The 14,195-nt window shown below is 46.5% G+C and overlaps 1 protein-coding gene across 3 annotated transcripts in view; it reads right to left on the reverse strand.

The window, feature by feature from the left end:
* NAPG (NSF attachment protein gamma) overlaps positions 1-8,796 on the reverse strand; it is a 32,518-nt gene extending 23,722 nt beyond the window's left edge. Inside the window, exon 1 of one of the 3 annotated variants that reach the window (XM_042911641.1) lies at positions 8,604-8,796. In XM_042911641.1, coding sequence (XP_042767575.1) covers positions 8,604-8,662 — 59 coding nt within the window. In that variant the 5' untranslated portion in view covers positions 8,663-8,796. Of the gene's footprint in view, positions 1-4,587; positions 4,742-8,603 lie in introns of those variants that run through there. The other 2 variants (XM_042911638.1, XM_042911640.1) reach the window with 2 other exon arrangements.
* Between the last annotated feature and the right edge of the window lie 5,399 nt (positions 8,797-14,195).

Genomic DNA, 14,195 nt, shown 5'->3' on the forward strand with positions numbered 1-14,195 from the left:
TCAGAACGCTAGAGGAGAAAGCAGGAAAAAACCTCTCTGACCTCAGCCGCAACAATTTCTTGACATATCTCCAAATGCAAGGGAATTAAAAGCAAAAATGAACTATTGGGACCTCATCAAGATAAAAAGCTTCTGCAGTGCAAAGGAAACAATCAACAAAACTAAAAGGCAACCGACGGAATGGGAAAAGATATTTGCAAATGACATATCAGATAAAGGGCTAGTATCCAAAATCTATAAAGAGCTCACCAAACTCCACACCCAAAAAACATAATCCAGTGAAGAAATGGGCAGAAGACACGAATAGACACTTCTCTAAAGAAGACATCCAGATGGCCAACAGGCACATGAAAAGATGCTCAACGTCACTCCTCATCAGGGAAATACAAATCAAAACCACACTGAGATACCACCTCACACCGGTCAGAGTGGCTAAAATGAACAAATCAGGAGACTATAGATGCTGATGAGGATGTGGAGAAACAGGAACCCTCTGGCACTGTTGGTGGGAATGCAAACTGGCGCAGCCGCTCTGGAAAACAGTGTGGAGGTTCCTCAAAAAATTAAAAATAGACCTACCCTATGACCCAGCAATAGCACTGCTAGGAATTTACCCAAGGGATACAGGAGTGCTGATGCATCAGGGCACTTGTACCCCAATGTTTACAGCAGCACTTTCAACAATAGCCAAATTATGGAAAGAGCCTAAATGTCCATCACCTGATGAATGGATAAAGAAATTGAGGTATATATACACAATGGAATACTACATGGCAATGAGAAAGAATGAAATCTGGCCTTTTGTAGCAACGTGGATGGAACTGGAGAGTGTGATGCTAAGTGAAATAAGTCATACAGAGAAAGACAGATACCATATGTTTTCACTCATATGTGGATCCTGAGAAACTCAACAGAAGACCAGCAGGGAGGAGAAGGGGGGAAAAAAAAAGTTACAGAGAGGGAAGGAGGCAAACCATAAGAGACTCTTAAATACTGAGAATAAAGTGAGGGTTGATGGGGGGGTAGGGTGGAGAGGAAATCGGGTGATGGGCATTGAGGAGGGCACCTGTTGGGATGAGCACTAGGTGTTGTATGGAAACCAATCTGACAATGAATTTCATATTAAAAACAAAACAAAACACCAACAACAACATGGGGAAGCCACCAGGTACAAAGTCCCCATCTTGCCCACCTCTACCCGAATTTTTTCACAATGAACTACAACCTCGCCATTTTCCCTTTCACTATCATAGATGTGGATTTCCTTCTTTTGAAATGTTGGTATAACATCCACATACAGCAGAAATTCTCAGTGTGGGGTCCCCAGATCAGCACTGCCAGAAAGCATGCTAGAAATACTAACTCATCCTGCCCCAGACCTACAGAACCAGAAACCCCAGGCTGGCAGCAGCAATCACAGTATAACAAACCGTGAGGTGCATTAACGCTTGAGACCCTCTGCAGCACAGCATCAAGTAAGCAGTTGGATTCATGAGGCTGAAGCTCAGGAGGGGCTAGAGGTATTAACTAAGGAGCCACTGGCTTATGCCACACCAGGGGCCTAGGTAAGATCCCCTAGGGATATCTTAGAGAATGAGCAGAAAGACTACAGAATGCAAACATTCAGAGGAACAACACAGGGAGTCAGCACCACGGGTTGAGAACTCACACCAGTGAACAGGGAGGATAACAAGAAAGATGAGGATGTTATGAAAACAACAGAAGCTATTCGAGGATGACCACTGGTTCTTTAGATACCAAAGCAAAGGACCATCAATTTTGAGTCCTTACCTTACTTGCCCTTTCTTCAATATTTTATTCCTTTTTTATTTTAAAATAAGCTCAGAGTTACACTTTGAAGTAACTTTAAAGTAACACTTTAAAGTCACTAAAGTAAAGTGACTGTCAAACTTGGGTGTGCATAAGAACTGCTAAATAAATGTCATTTTAGTTTCTAAATTTCAATTCAATAAGGAAAGTCTACTTACACAGAACACTGTAAGGTGCTTCAAAGGAGCACCTTAACTGAAAGACGGGGGAATCCCCAAGAGCCCTCAGAAATACATGTTTATTTTGTCAGCCCTAACTTTTAAGCAATATTTTTTGCCAAATAAGCGTGTTTAACATTTGTGTTTGCGTATTTAGTGCTATAAGATCCAAATGTGTGAGCAATTTTTTAAGCTCACCAAGAATATTATTGCTCAGAAAAATAAAATGTTTAAATTGCAGTCTAATCCACAACACTAGAGAAGTACTCTATTAAGGCAAAATTCTAATCCTTCACCCTACCCTAAAGGGTTCGTTATATTCTGTATACTCACGTAATTTCTTAAATCCCGACCCAAACACGATATGAATGTATTGTCTCATGTGCTACACATGGAAAGAACTAGAGATTTAAAAATACAGCAAATCATCCCCAGTCAACTAAATACCTCTAATAAGAAAGAGAGAAGGCACACTGGTTAATTTAATGGCTCTACCTGTTAGTGTTTTTGATATTTTGGTCCAAAGAGTCAATAAAGAAGGGTGCCTGGGTGGCCCAGTCAGTTAAGCATCTGATTCTTGACCTTGGCTTAGGTGATGATTTCTTGGTCCCTGAGACTGAGCCCTCATTGGGCTCCGTGCTGTGACTGCAGAATCCTTTCAGGATTCTCTCTCTCTCTCTCTCTCTCTCAATAAATAAATTAATTAATTAATTAAAAAAAATCGTTTTAATTAAAAATTTTTTTTAATTAAAAAAAAGAGAAGAGTCAATAGCTGAAGATCTCTCTTCCACTTCATCTCTCCAAACTCTCTGAAACCTTGACTCTTGTCAAGCTTTTCACTCCAGTCAAGTCATTAAAGATTGCCAATTCTGTCTGACAGATGTTGCCCAATCCTGCCCCCTGCACAGTTACTTTAATTTGGACCCTGGTCAAGTCTACTAACCTGTCATGGGAAAGTCACCTTTCCTGCCTGCTCTCTTCTTCCATTTCCCCCACCCCGAGGATAGTAACTTTTCCTTACTTTGTATATCCACTGAAACCACTGCGTACCTCTATTCTAGCATTTAATATCTGACTTATATGCCCACCTGTGAAGTCTAGGCTCCTGAGCAAAGGACCACTTTTCATTACCTCAATAACCCCAGTGGCTGGGACAGATACACAGGACAACTCTGCAGATGTTTGCTTACTGAATAGGCCAAAGTTCTCACTTTTCTCTCTCCCTGCCCATTCTCCATGTTGCTGCCACACCTCTTTTGCCAAAAATAAACCTAAACACGTCCCACTCCTTATATGATCCCTAGAAGAGCTAAGGTTCAGGACCATCAGAGGGGCAGCCCCTACAAAGTCCGACCCCAAATTCTCTGCTCTAGCTCATCCCCTGGCACTACAACTACTCTACATTAACTATTCTCCCAGCATATTTTCAGGGCTGTGCTCAGACTACATCCTGTGCATAAATTCTGTCTCACAGGATTTTCCCTCCATCTAAAAACTTATTTTCTGGGCCCTGCTCAGAAATCACCTCTGGGAAATCTTCCTAAATTTCCCCAGGCAGAATAAACTTCTCTCCCTGTGCTACAAAGCAAAGTTAACACAGCTTTATTCTGGTCCGTAGTACACACACTTTTCTAATGATACTTTTGTTTGCTCTCAGTAGAAAGCAAGACTGTTGTGGTCATTTCCAGTACCTTACACACTGCCTGGAAGCAGTGATATGGTACAACAGAAAGATCTTGAATTTTCCCACTGTTCAAAAACTGGCGCTGCCACCTTTCAACCGTACAGCTTCGGGCAAGTCACCATAAAGCTTCTCCAAGCCTCGCCTCTTCTTCTGTAAAATGAGATTCTGCACGTCCAAAGTTGTAAAGATCTCAGATCAGGTATGTGAAGCATCTGCCACACGGCACCATGTAGACTTTTTCATGTTCTAGAACTGCTAGACAAAAATTCGTTGCAGTAATGACACGGAGGAGGAGGAGAGTGTTCAAGGACTGGACGAATCAGTTCAGTTCCGCAAATGTCTGTTGGGTGCCTACTTAGTACCATCTCAGAAGCTGGGCGAACACATAAAATGACTAAGGAAGCTCAACCCCCAAAAACCGTATATTGGGACACAAGAGACAACTGCGGAGTTTTCAGGGTACATCTGTAGCTCCTTTCTCAACTCTACTTTAGAGTGCTGGTTGTCAAGAAGGCGATTTTATCTCCCAGGGGGTCAGTTTCGTCGGCTCGAACAGGGAGGAGAGGTGCTGCAGGCATCTAATAGCTAGAGGCCACGGACGCTGCTAAACTACAGTGCACAAGACGGTCTCCTAAGTCAATCATCCAGTCCAGAGAGCCCAGAACAGAAGCAGCTGCACAGCCTCCAGCCCACCGACCCCAAAACACAGAGGAGACGACTTCCGGCAAGGGGGACCAAGTCCGCTTCCGGAGGAGAAGCAGGCCCCGCCCAGGCCGCAGCCCCTCCGGGAGGCCGCTGCCTTCCTCGCTCGCTCCCCCGCGCCCTCCCTCCAACTCCCAGGTGCCAGGACCGGGCGGGGGTGGGGGCACCGACCCACGGCCGGGACAGCGGCCCACGTCAGTGTCTCTCACTCACTATTTCTCTGCTTTGGCGAGGTGCTCCAGCCCCTCATTTATCTTCTGAGCCGCCATCTCGAAGGTCCGGGCCCTGACGTGGAGGGCGAGAGCCCGGCTGAGGAGGCGTGGGAACGCCGAGGGGAAAACCGGGACGACGCGGCAGCCCGGCTGCTACAGGGGCCTGTAGGGCTCAAACCTAATGCGGCGAAGCAGGCTGGGGGCGGGGCGTTTAGAGGCAGCGTAGGCACACAACGCGCAGGCGCAGAGTGCCAGGGTTCGCGTGAGCCTTGCGCTTCTAGCGCAGGCGCCGTGGGCACTGACGGTGGTTGTTTCGTTCCGGCGTTCGTTCGATGATTATTGAACATCTAATATGTGCCAGGCACTGTTCCAAGCACCAGGAACTCAGCAGGGGGTACAACAGACAAAAAACCCCGCCCTCGCGGAGACTTGCTTTTCTCTTCATGTGAAAATACGTTGGTGCTATAATTTACTACATTTGTCCCGTAGCTGAAAGAGTATTCATTCACTCATCCTGCCTTTTGAGCGCCAACTATACGTCAGTCAGTAAGCAAAACAGACTGTCCGTCCTGGTTACTGTCAAATAATCATCCAGCCGCTACAAACTACGGTGAGTGCTCTGAATGAAACGGAGTTAGGATCGCTTGCAATGTTCAAACGGAAATAATAGCCAGTAACACCCTTGGCTCAATTGCTAATTCACGGTGATTCCAATATCCACAAAGACGATTCTTGCAATGCCTAGGCAGCCTCTCAGCTTCTAACCCTACCAACTCATCCACCCATTCCCAGGATCATACTCTTGACCTTACTAATTACTCGTAACTGCGTACTTAACCTCCACTTAACCTCCTCCTGCCATTCCACATCACCTTTCCTCGTGCCAGGAATTTTTCACCTTCAACAGAACGCTCACCTTTTCCTATCCTTCTACTCTTACTCATCTCCCCCTCTTTACCCAGCATAGATTCTGTGTTCCATCATTTTAGCTACTCTTTGGTAGCTAAACCTCAACCTCCATGGCCGTCCCTTTCTCCTCTCTCCTTGTCTAGAAAACCCCCAACTCTCTACCTACTCTGGAACTGCTCTGGAGCAAGGAAATGTGGCTGGAGAAAAAAAACAAACCAGCATGCCAACATTACTCATTCTAATGATCATAAGCATCAAGGAGATCTTTGGTGCTGCTAAGCAATTGTTCTTTATTTTCCTGTCAAATTACTCACCCACTCACTTGGATGGCTGTTGACACCCTCTTTCTCCTCAAAATTCCAACACAATCGTCCTGCCTGCCTGCCTGCCAACTCTTAACTTCTTGTGTAATAGGAAATAGCAATTGAAGAGAGATCTTGCATTTGGCCTCATCAGCCCATCTACCAATTATCTGTATCAGTTCCCGAATAGTCCGCCTTTTCTCCAGTGAACCCCTCTCATCTATCCTCACTTCCTTACTTAGCTTCTTGGGTATAAGTACCACCCACACATGGGGCTTCCCGCCACCATCCCATTATCTAGCCTGGGCTTCCCTATATGAAGGCACAGCATTCCAAGGGGGGGGAAGTGGAAATCTAGGCCTTCTGGGACCAACTCAAAATCACCTCCGCAGCTTTCATTGGTTAAAGCAAGTCACAAGGCAAGTCCAGATTCAAAAGGTGGGGAAATAAAGGAGTTGCAAAATATTGTGACCTTGACTTCCAGTTCACCACAGCTCCGGAATGACTGGTTCAGTATAAGAGAACTGGGGCCTTTATCAGAAAACAGGAAAGTCTTACATTTTTAAGGGAAATTAGACCTAACATCCACCCAGCATTATCAACCTCTGAAACCATTTGACTGTCCCAGAAGTTTTTCTGCACCAAAAGGCTTCTCCTCATTCTCCCTTGTTCACACATTCATTTATTAAACATTTTCTGAGCACCCACTCTGCACAAGGCACTGTGCCCACACCCACAGGATACAACTGTAAGCAAGGGAACATAGGGGAGAAAGAAATATCTTCCTCTACCCAACTTAGAGTCTCCAACTGGGGCACTGTAAATTAGACTGGAAAGACAGATCAACAGGAGGAAAGCATACAGATTTGCTTAATGGAAGTTTCACAGGACACAAGAGCCTTCCCAAGGAAATGAAGACGTGCAAAAGTGGGTAAACCTGAATGTGATGCTAGATTTGATGAAGGAAAGGAAAGTTGTGGGAAAACGTAATAGGACAAAGGGTATGAGTGAAGGGTAGTAAACAGAGGGAAGCTTAGCAAGGACTAATCATTCAGGGTCCCCTCAGCATCCCTGCATCTTCTGAGATAAGGAAGGTCCTCTTTTCCAGGTATAAGGAGGGCACATCTCATAGGAGGGCTGATGGGTTCAGGACATGATCCTCAAAATATGTCACCTTGGCGTATTGAATGTTTTAAGCTGAGGAAGTTTGAGAAAACAGTACAAGCAGGAAGATCACTCTGAATTCCTCTGCCCACCGCCCTTCTGCTCTGAAAACAGGTCATAAAACCCTCACGTGAGAGCTGCCTCCCTACACCTGGAGGAAAACAACATCCTTATCTCCAAAGATGGAGGAGAAGAAGCTGAACAAACAGGCTTTGCTAAGCGTCCACCAGTTTAATACCCTTACTTTCTGCTCCTTAACCTGTCATATTCCACTCTTCACTGAACCTAGGATAAAAGTACACAGGTCTGGATCTTGGGGTCTTTGTTTCCTTATGAGGGCTCCCATGCCATGTAAAACTTACATGAAATATACCTGTAGGCTTTTCTCCTGTTAATCTTTGTCTGTTTAATTTGCAGACCCAGCCAGAGATTCCAAGAGAGTTGAGAAAAACGTTTCCCTCTCCTGCAGGGTCTTATGACCTGCTCCAGCAGAGAAGGGCGAGGTCAGAGAGACATCCTGCACCTGCTGTTTCTCGAATTTCTTCATCTTAAAGTTTTCACTAAGCCAAGGTGCCATATTTAGGGGCAGCCTGTTCTAAACCCTATCAAGACATAATGCCTGCCCACGTGGAACTTGTGGTCTATGAGAGGACACAAATATTAAACCTACTTTTGTTAAGTAGCGACAAAGACAGAATGGAAAAAAGAAAGAAGGCTAGGACATCCCCATGGCATCTGAGGGTTCTATGTTCCCAAAGACCTTTGACTAGGGAAGGTGTGTAAGTACATGCTAACTCTCCTTCACAGGAAAGGGAGCAAGAGGAGGGAGAACAGGGACAGTAAATGGGGGTACACAAATATTCTACCTTCTTCTTCCCTCCCCGCCTCCACCAATCCTTTCCTACATTAGGGTTGAAAGAGGGCTTGAGGGAGGGATATTAGGGAAGCCAGCTTGGGTGAGCCAAAAATGAAAAGACTGGACCAACTGAGGAAAGGTGAAAGAGTGTAGTCTATCAAGCTAAATCTGGTGGTATACCCCAAGAAAATAATTCTTGATATCACAGCAGCTGCTTCCAGCACCCAAGCAAAGGTTGCCATCGTGGCCTTTGCCTTCGACTCACCTGCTGCCTCGCCTCCTTCCGGGGCATCTCTCACCTCCTCTCCTGGACCCCTTCATATGCTCAATGTCCCTTGGTGGTGCCTGGGTGGCTCAGTCAGTCAAGCGGCCGACTTCGGCTCAGGTCATGATCTCGCGGTCCGTGAGTTCAAGCCTCGCATCAGGCTCTGTGCTGACAGCTCAGAGCCTGGAGCCTGCTTCAGATTCTGTGTCTCCCTCTCTCTCTGCCCCTCCCCCACTCATGCTCTGTGTCTCTCTGCCTCGGAAATAAATAAACATTAAAAAAAATTTTTAAAAAGAAAAATAAGAAACCCACACTTTTAGTCCTCAGCATTGCCCTACTTTCCCCCCAGAGCATCTGTTGTCTCCCTACCTGATGTCATTTTCTTGTTTTATGAAGATTTTTGTTTATTGTTCATCTCTCCTGGTGGAAGTTAAGCCTTGTGTGGCTGGCTTTCTTTGTACTGCCTGTTTGCTGGTGTTTAGACCAATGCCTGACCCTTAAGAGGCACACAATGTGCACACCTGGGGTTAACTGGTGAATTGTTCCCTGTCCCTGTGGCTGCAGGGCCTCCATCTGGCATTGTCTGAGGGTTTGCAGTATCTGCCTTTGCCCTTCACCTGTGAGCTTTGGGGGACAGGGCCCCTGACTTCTGCAGGACCCAGTACAGGGCTGCACGGAGAACAGAGCTCACTCAGCGCTCTTCTGCAATTCTCTCGTTCCCGCGGAAGAAGAGAAAGACGAGTTAGGACGTTTAGACGCTGCTTCCTCCAGAGCCTTGGTGTGGCTCCTCCCCGGGGTGATTTCTAGATGGATTTATAGGTAGGAAACTGTTGCAAGCATCATTGTTAATGCCTTAATATCTTCAGAAGAATTCCAGAAACAGAACGAGAGGGCAAGGGTGTGAGAATGGAAACAGACACACCCTATGTGCTGTTCCTCTTACCTCGGCACAAGACGGCAGACCAGTGTGACCTCAGCCGGAGCATAGCTTCCCATGTAGCCACGATGCCACAGTCGCCCCTGCCTCAGTGGGGAGGAGGTGGGTGTTGGCGGTGCCGACAGTGGATTCTGTCCGGATTGCCTGACCCTGCAGGCTCCGGATGGAGGCCAGCCGCCAAGACCCCCACCCTGGCAGTCCCTGGCAGCTGAGAGACAAACGGCTCAATAGGACAACTAAAATCTGCCCAAAACCCTACAAAGCATTTCATGTGCACCACCTCAGAAGCACGATAACGATCCCATTTCACATATGAGGAAACTGAGGCTCAGAGAAGCTAAGTAACTTGCCTAAGATCACACAATCAGTAAATGGGAAGGCAGAACTTGGACCCAGAACCGTGAGACTCCAAAATCTATACCCGAGCCACTCTGGTGGACTTAAAAATGGAACCTGTTTTGTAGTCGTTTAATAACAACTCACACAATACACCCACTTAGGCGCATGGATCAATTATAGACGTTCAAATATTTCTGAAGGAAAAAAAATCGGAGCACGTTTTACTACATATCTGTTAGCGTTTGGAAATTTCACTAATCGTTGAAAAATTGGGGAGTTTATTAGATACGACTGACAGAAGTTGCCAAATGGCTGAGAAGGAAACATCCCTGCCAGATGCAGTAAGGGCACCGTACAGAGACTTTCCCAGTTCATTGCCTCCTTGAGGTGGTCTTGTACTTCTCCCTAGTAGACACACGGTGGCGCCACTCGCACAGGCGTTTAGAGCCGCGGGCCATCCAAACAGCAGTGATTTGCTACTTTTGGTACAGAGCCAGACTCCGGCAACATGCTGCCTTCATAACTGAACTTTCCACATAAAAGTGATACCTCTCATTATTTTGTACACAAAGTTAGGCAGTGTTTCCCAAGAGTTCAGAGCACAGTAAAGCTAGAAACATCTGCAGCATTAATGGGCTTAGTAACAGATTTTTAAAATCCCCTTTAACCAACACAATTGTTTTGATAAATAATACTTGTAAGAAGAGAAAAGATGTAGAACTTACTCTGATAGTTATCTTTGAATGAAAGTTGAAACCAATTTACCAAATCGGCTTAGTAGAGTCCTACTGTATATTTTATTAGCCTGCTTGCAGACAACCTAATTTCATCCTGAAAATGTTCTTTTTAAAACTACATCCCAAAGATATACCTGTAAAGATGACTTTAGCCTTCAACTGTAATAATTTAATACTGTTGCAAAAGAATACATTTGTGTGGCTACATTTTGTGCAAATATAAATTAGACAAATTTGAAGTAACACAACATTGACTTTATCAATAAAATTTTACAAATAGCATGCATCTTCCACACTAAAAATTCCTCAAGAATTGCACAATTTGAACCTGTCAGGAACAAAGAGCTGTAGACTGAGTTTATGCTATTGACTCTTTTGTTTAAATTTATTTTTGAGGGGGGCCTGAGTAGCTCAGTTGGTTAAGCGTCACACTTTGGCTCAGGTCACGATCTCACGGTTTAAGCCCGCATTCGTCTCTGTGCTGACAGCTCAGAGCCTGGAGCCTGCTTCAGATTCTATGTCTCCATAGCTCTCTGCCCCTCCCCCGTTCACGCTCTGTCTCTTACGGTCCCTCAAAAATAAACAAACATTAAAACATTTTTCAAAGTTTATTTTTGAGAGAGAGTGAAAGCACATGCTTGAGTGGGGGAGGGGCAGAGAGCGAGGGAGAGAGAGAATCCCAAGCAGGTGCCACACTCAGTGCAGAGCTGGGCACAGGGGTCCACCTCACAAATCCTGAGATCGTGACCTGAGCTGAAATCAGAGTTGGACGCTTAACAGACTGAGCCACCCAGGCGCCCCTATGCTGTTTACTCTTTAGGCATTCATTCAAGAGATATTTGTGGACTGGCTTCTGTGTGCCAGGCACTGTTCCAGGTCCTGGGGGTACAGCTGTGGACACAACAGACAGCAGACTTGCCTGGTGCTCTCAGAGTTTATATGCTGGGGAGGGAAGGGTGCGGGTGGGGGCCTGGGCGACCAGCTGGAATGCTAGGTGGGATCTGTGCTTCTTGGAAAATAAAGCAGGAAGAGAGCTGGAGCAGTGCACGCACAAGGGTGGGAGCAGTCACCTGACCGGGCAGGTGACAGCTGAACGAAGACACGCAGGCACGATGGCTTGAGCCAGTGGGCTCTCCGGTCAAGGAGCGTGGCTAATAGAGAGATAAAGCAAAGCAGCACGTTGGTGTTGGAGGGTGTGTTCCTGGCCTATTCCAGGGAACACAAGGGACCCGCAATGCCAAGGCCCCATCGGAGTGCAGAAGACCAACTGCTGAGTGAACAAGCCAACACACCCCTCCTCCGTCGAGTCCCATCTAAAGCCAGGCAAAGTTTGGATTTGGTTGAAAATCTTCAGGAATATGCCTCATGATCACATACAGACAGCTTCCTTCTGCTTGTGTGATTAGAAATGAACAAATAGTAATAAAGAAGGCAAAAAAAAAAAAAAAGTGCCTATAGTCTATGATGGAAAGCTTACTCAAACATGAAAATTTCAAGCCCACAAAGTGCACTAGAGTTGCAAAAGCAGCCTTTTTCTCGAGATTCTCGTGTCGCTGTGAAGATAGAATAACACTATGGTGGGACACATTCTAGTAAAGAGACGTAAAAGTTCCAGAGACGAATCATGTTCACAGGGATCAGTAGGGCCCCTGCAATCCCGGTGAACCTACACAGCCCGCACCAAGCTCCCCTTTGCTCGCGGTTCCCGTTCTTCCCGCTGGGGGGAGCTCTAGGGCCAAGGCCATTGCCAGAGGAAGGCGTGGACTCAGAAATAGACTCTGGTAAGGCTTTTTAGTCATGCCCACATTAGAAAGGAGACCTTCCAGATTTGGGGGGAAAGAAAAAAAGAAGAAGAAGAAGAAGATAAAAAACAAAAACAAAACAAAACCTCATCTCCCAGCTCCCAACAAAATCAGAGGTTGAAAGAAGACGGTTTTAGCATGGCAAATAAGAAAAATAAACAAGTGCTTGAAATGGATAAGGTTTTCCTTTTAAATTTGTTTTTGCAAAGGGTTTTTTCTTCCCCGAAAAACAAAATACTAAAATAGCAAGTTATGTTTTCACTTATGAATCCTTCTCAAGAGGAAATCTAATAATAACAAGGGGTTCCCATTGGATTCCAGTGTATTTCATAATGTAAATATATTTCTATCCTCTGTGGAGAGAAACCTATCCCGCGCCAGGTAGTTCTCATTTCAATTGGTGATTTTGCTCATTGGTAATTTTTCCTCGTCTTTTACCTCGAACAACCTCTCAAACTGAAGGAAACTTTGGATTCTACAGCTGTATGTTGGGACCGGGGGCCTACAGCTAGTGACAGAGGGTGAAAGGTGGCGGTGGCGAAGGGAGTTCTTATGCTTTCTTCTAGATTCGGTCGGAAAAGTTCATTGCTGCTCACCAAATGTTCACATGTTGAGAGAACAGGGCTGGTACTGGAAAAAGAAAAGGCTTCGAGGCAGTCCCACTGCCAGTCTCAGCTGTGTTCCCGTACGATGTAAATTATTTCACTTCTTTGAACCTCAGTCTCTTCTTCTATGAAATAAGCATAATAATAGCGTGGTGGATTCAAAATGGCAGTCAAATCTCTGGCGCCCCTCCCATTGAGAGGTGGAGTCTGTGTCCCCTCCTCCCTTGAACCCAGGGTGGGGAGGTGTGCTTTGGCCGCTTTGGCCCGTAGGACGTGGAGGCGGCAGTGTTGTTCCAGGCAGCAACTACTTCCTGCCATTCTTGGAGCCCTGAACACAACCACCCCGAGGCCACCATGATGGGTAGACTCCCGAGTTTACCCGGAGATGGTCTGTGTGCGCGTGGAGGGGGAGATGCCCAGCCAGCCCCCAGCTCTGCCGGCGGCTCCCAGCCCTGTGGGCCACCCCAGCCGGGGTCCCCCACGTCGCGAGGCAGAGGTGAGGTCCTCCGACCGTACCTATCTAAATGCCTTTTTACACTATCATGAGACACATAAATAACAATCGTCGTTTGAAGCCACCGAGCTCCGGGATCGTTTGCAAAGCAGCAGCAGATAAGCACACTGAGGGCTTATCTTGCGAAGCTGTTGTCAGTTTTACCAAAAATACCTGCAAGCCACCTAGCCCAGAACGGACACAGGCTGAGCGCTTGGTAGACAGTGCCCTCATCATTACTGCTGTTTGTATTTTCTTTCCAAAGGACAGTTTTTAAGACTGTGGGCAGAAAATCCTCTCTGAGCGCACAGAGGACATGGAGAGCCCTCGCAGCTGACTCGTCTGGAAGTCCACGGGCTTCGGGACTGCAAATCCTCCGCGGTCTAAGCAAGTCAGGCGCAAGGAGAGCCACTGAGTCCAGCCTTTGCTGGCACTTCTGGTAAACATGAGCTCCGTCCGGGAGCAGGACATGCTGTCCCCACATTCCAGGGACGCTAGGCATATGCAAGAGCAGCTCTGTGCCTGCCCTGTGCTTTTTCTCCGGTAAATCTCTTTGACCACCTAACTTCGGTAGGCAACCAAACACAACCGGGCTTAAAGAAGGTACGGTGGCCTGAGAGATTGTCTTGAAAGGCAGCTGCTCATGCCCAGGTCCGTGGAGGAGCTGAGAGCTTGCCAGCCAGGCTGAGAGTCTCTCAAGCACTCGCCCTCCCCATGGCCTCCAAGTGACCTTATCTTTTGGTCACAGGTATTTAGGGGATCCTCTGTGTCAGTGATGACACTAGACCTCCTGGGATAATCAAGGCGGTAGTAATGTTAGGATAGAAAGTATTCTTTTTTTTTTTAATTAAAAAAAATTTTTGTTAATATTTATTCATTTTTGAGAGAGAGAAAGGCAGAGCGTGAGCAGGGGAGGGGCACAGAGAGAGGGAGACACAGAATCCGAAGCAGCCTCCGGGCTCTGAGCTGTCGGCACACAGCCAGATGCAGGGCTCAAACCCACAAGCCGTGAGATCATGACCTGAGCGAAAGCCTGACACTTAACTCACTGAGCCACCCAGGCCCCCCTATAAAGTATTCTTAGTGCAGTGAACTTCTAGAACTCAGAATCCCAAAGAAGGGCGTGTGCTGATTCCTAATCTGTCCCACATGAGCCTACATTCCCATCCCTGCTGCCACTGGCCCTTTCTCTGGCCTGGA

The sequence above is a fragment of the Panthera leo genome, chromosome D3, assembly GCF_018350215.1.
Source record: "Panthera leo isolate Ple1 chromosome D3, P.leo_Ple1_pat1.1, whole genome shotgun sequence".
Lineage (NCBI taxonomy): Eukaryota > Metazoa > Chordata > Mammalia > Carnivora > Felidae > Panthera > Panthera leo.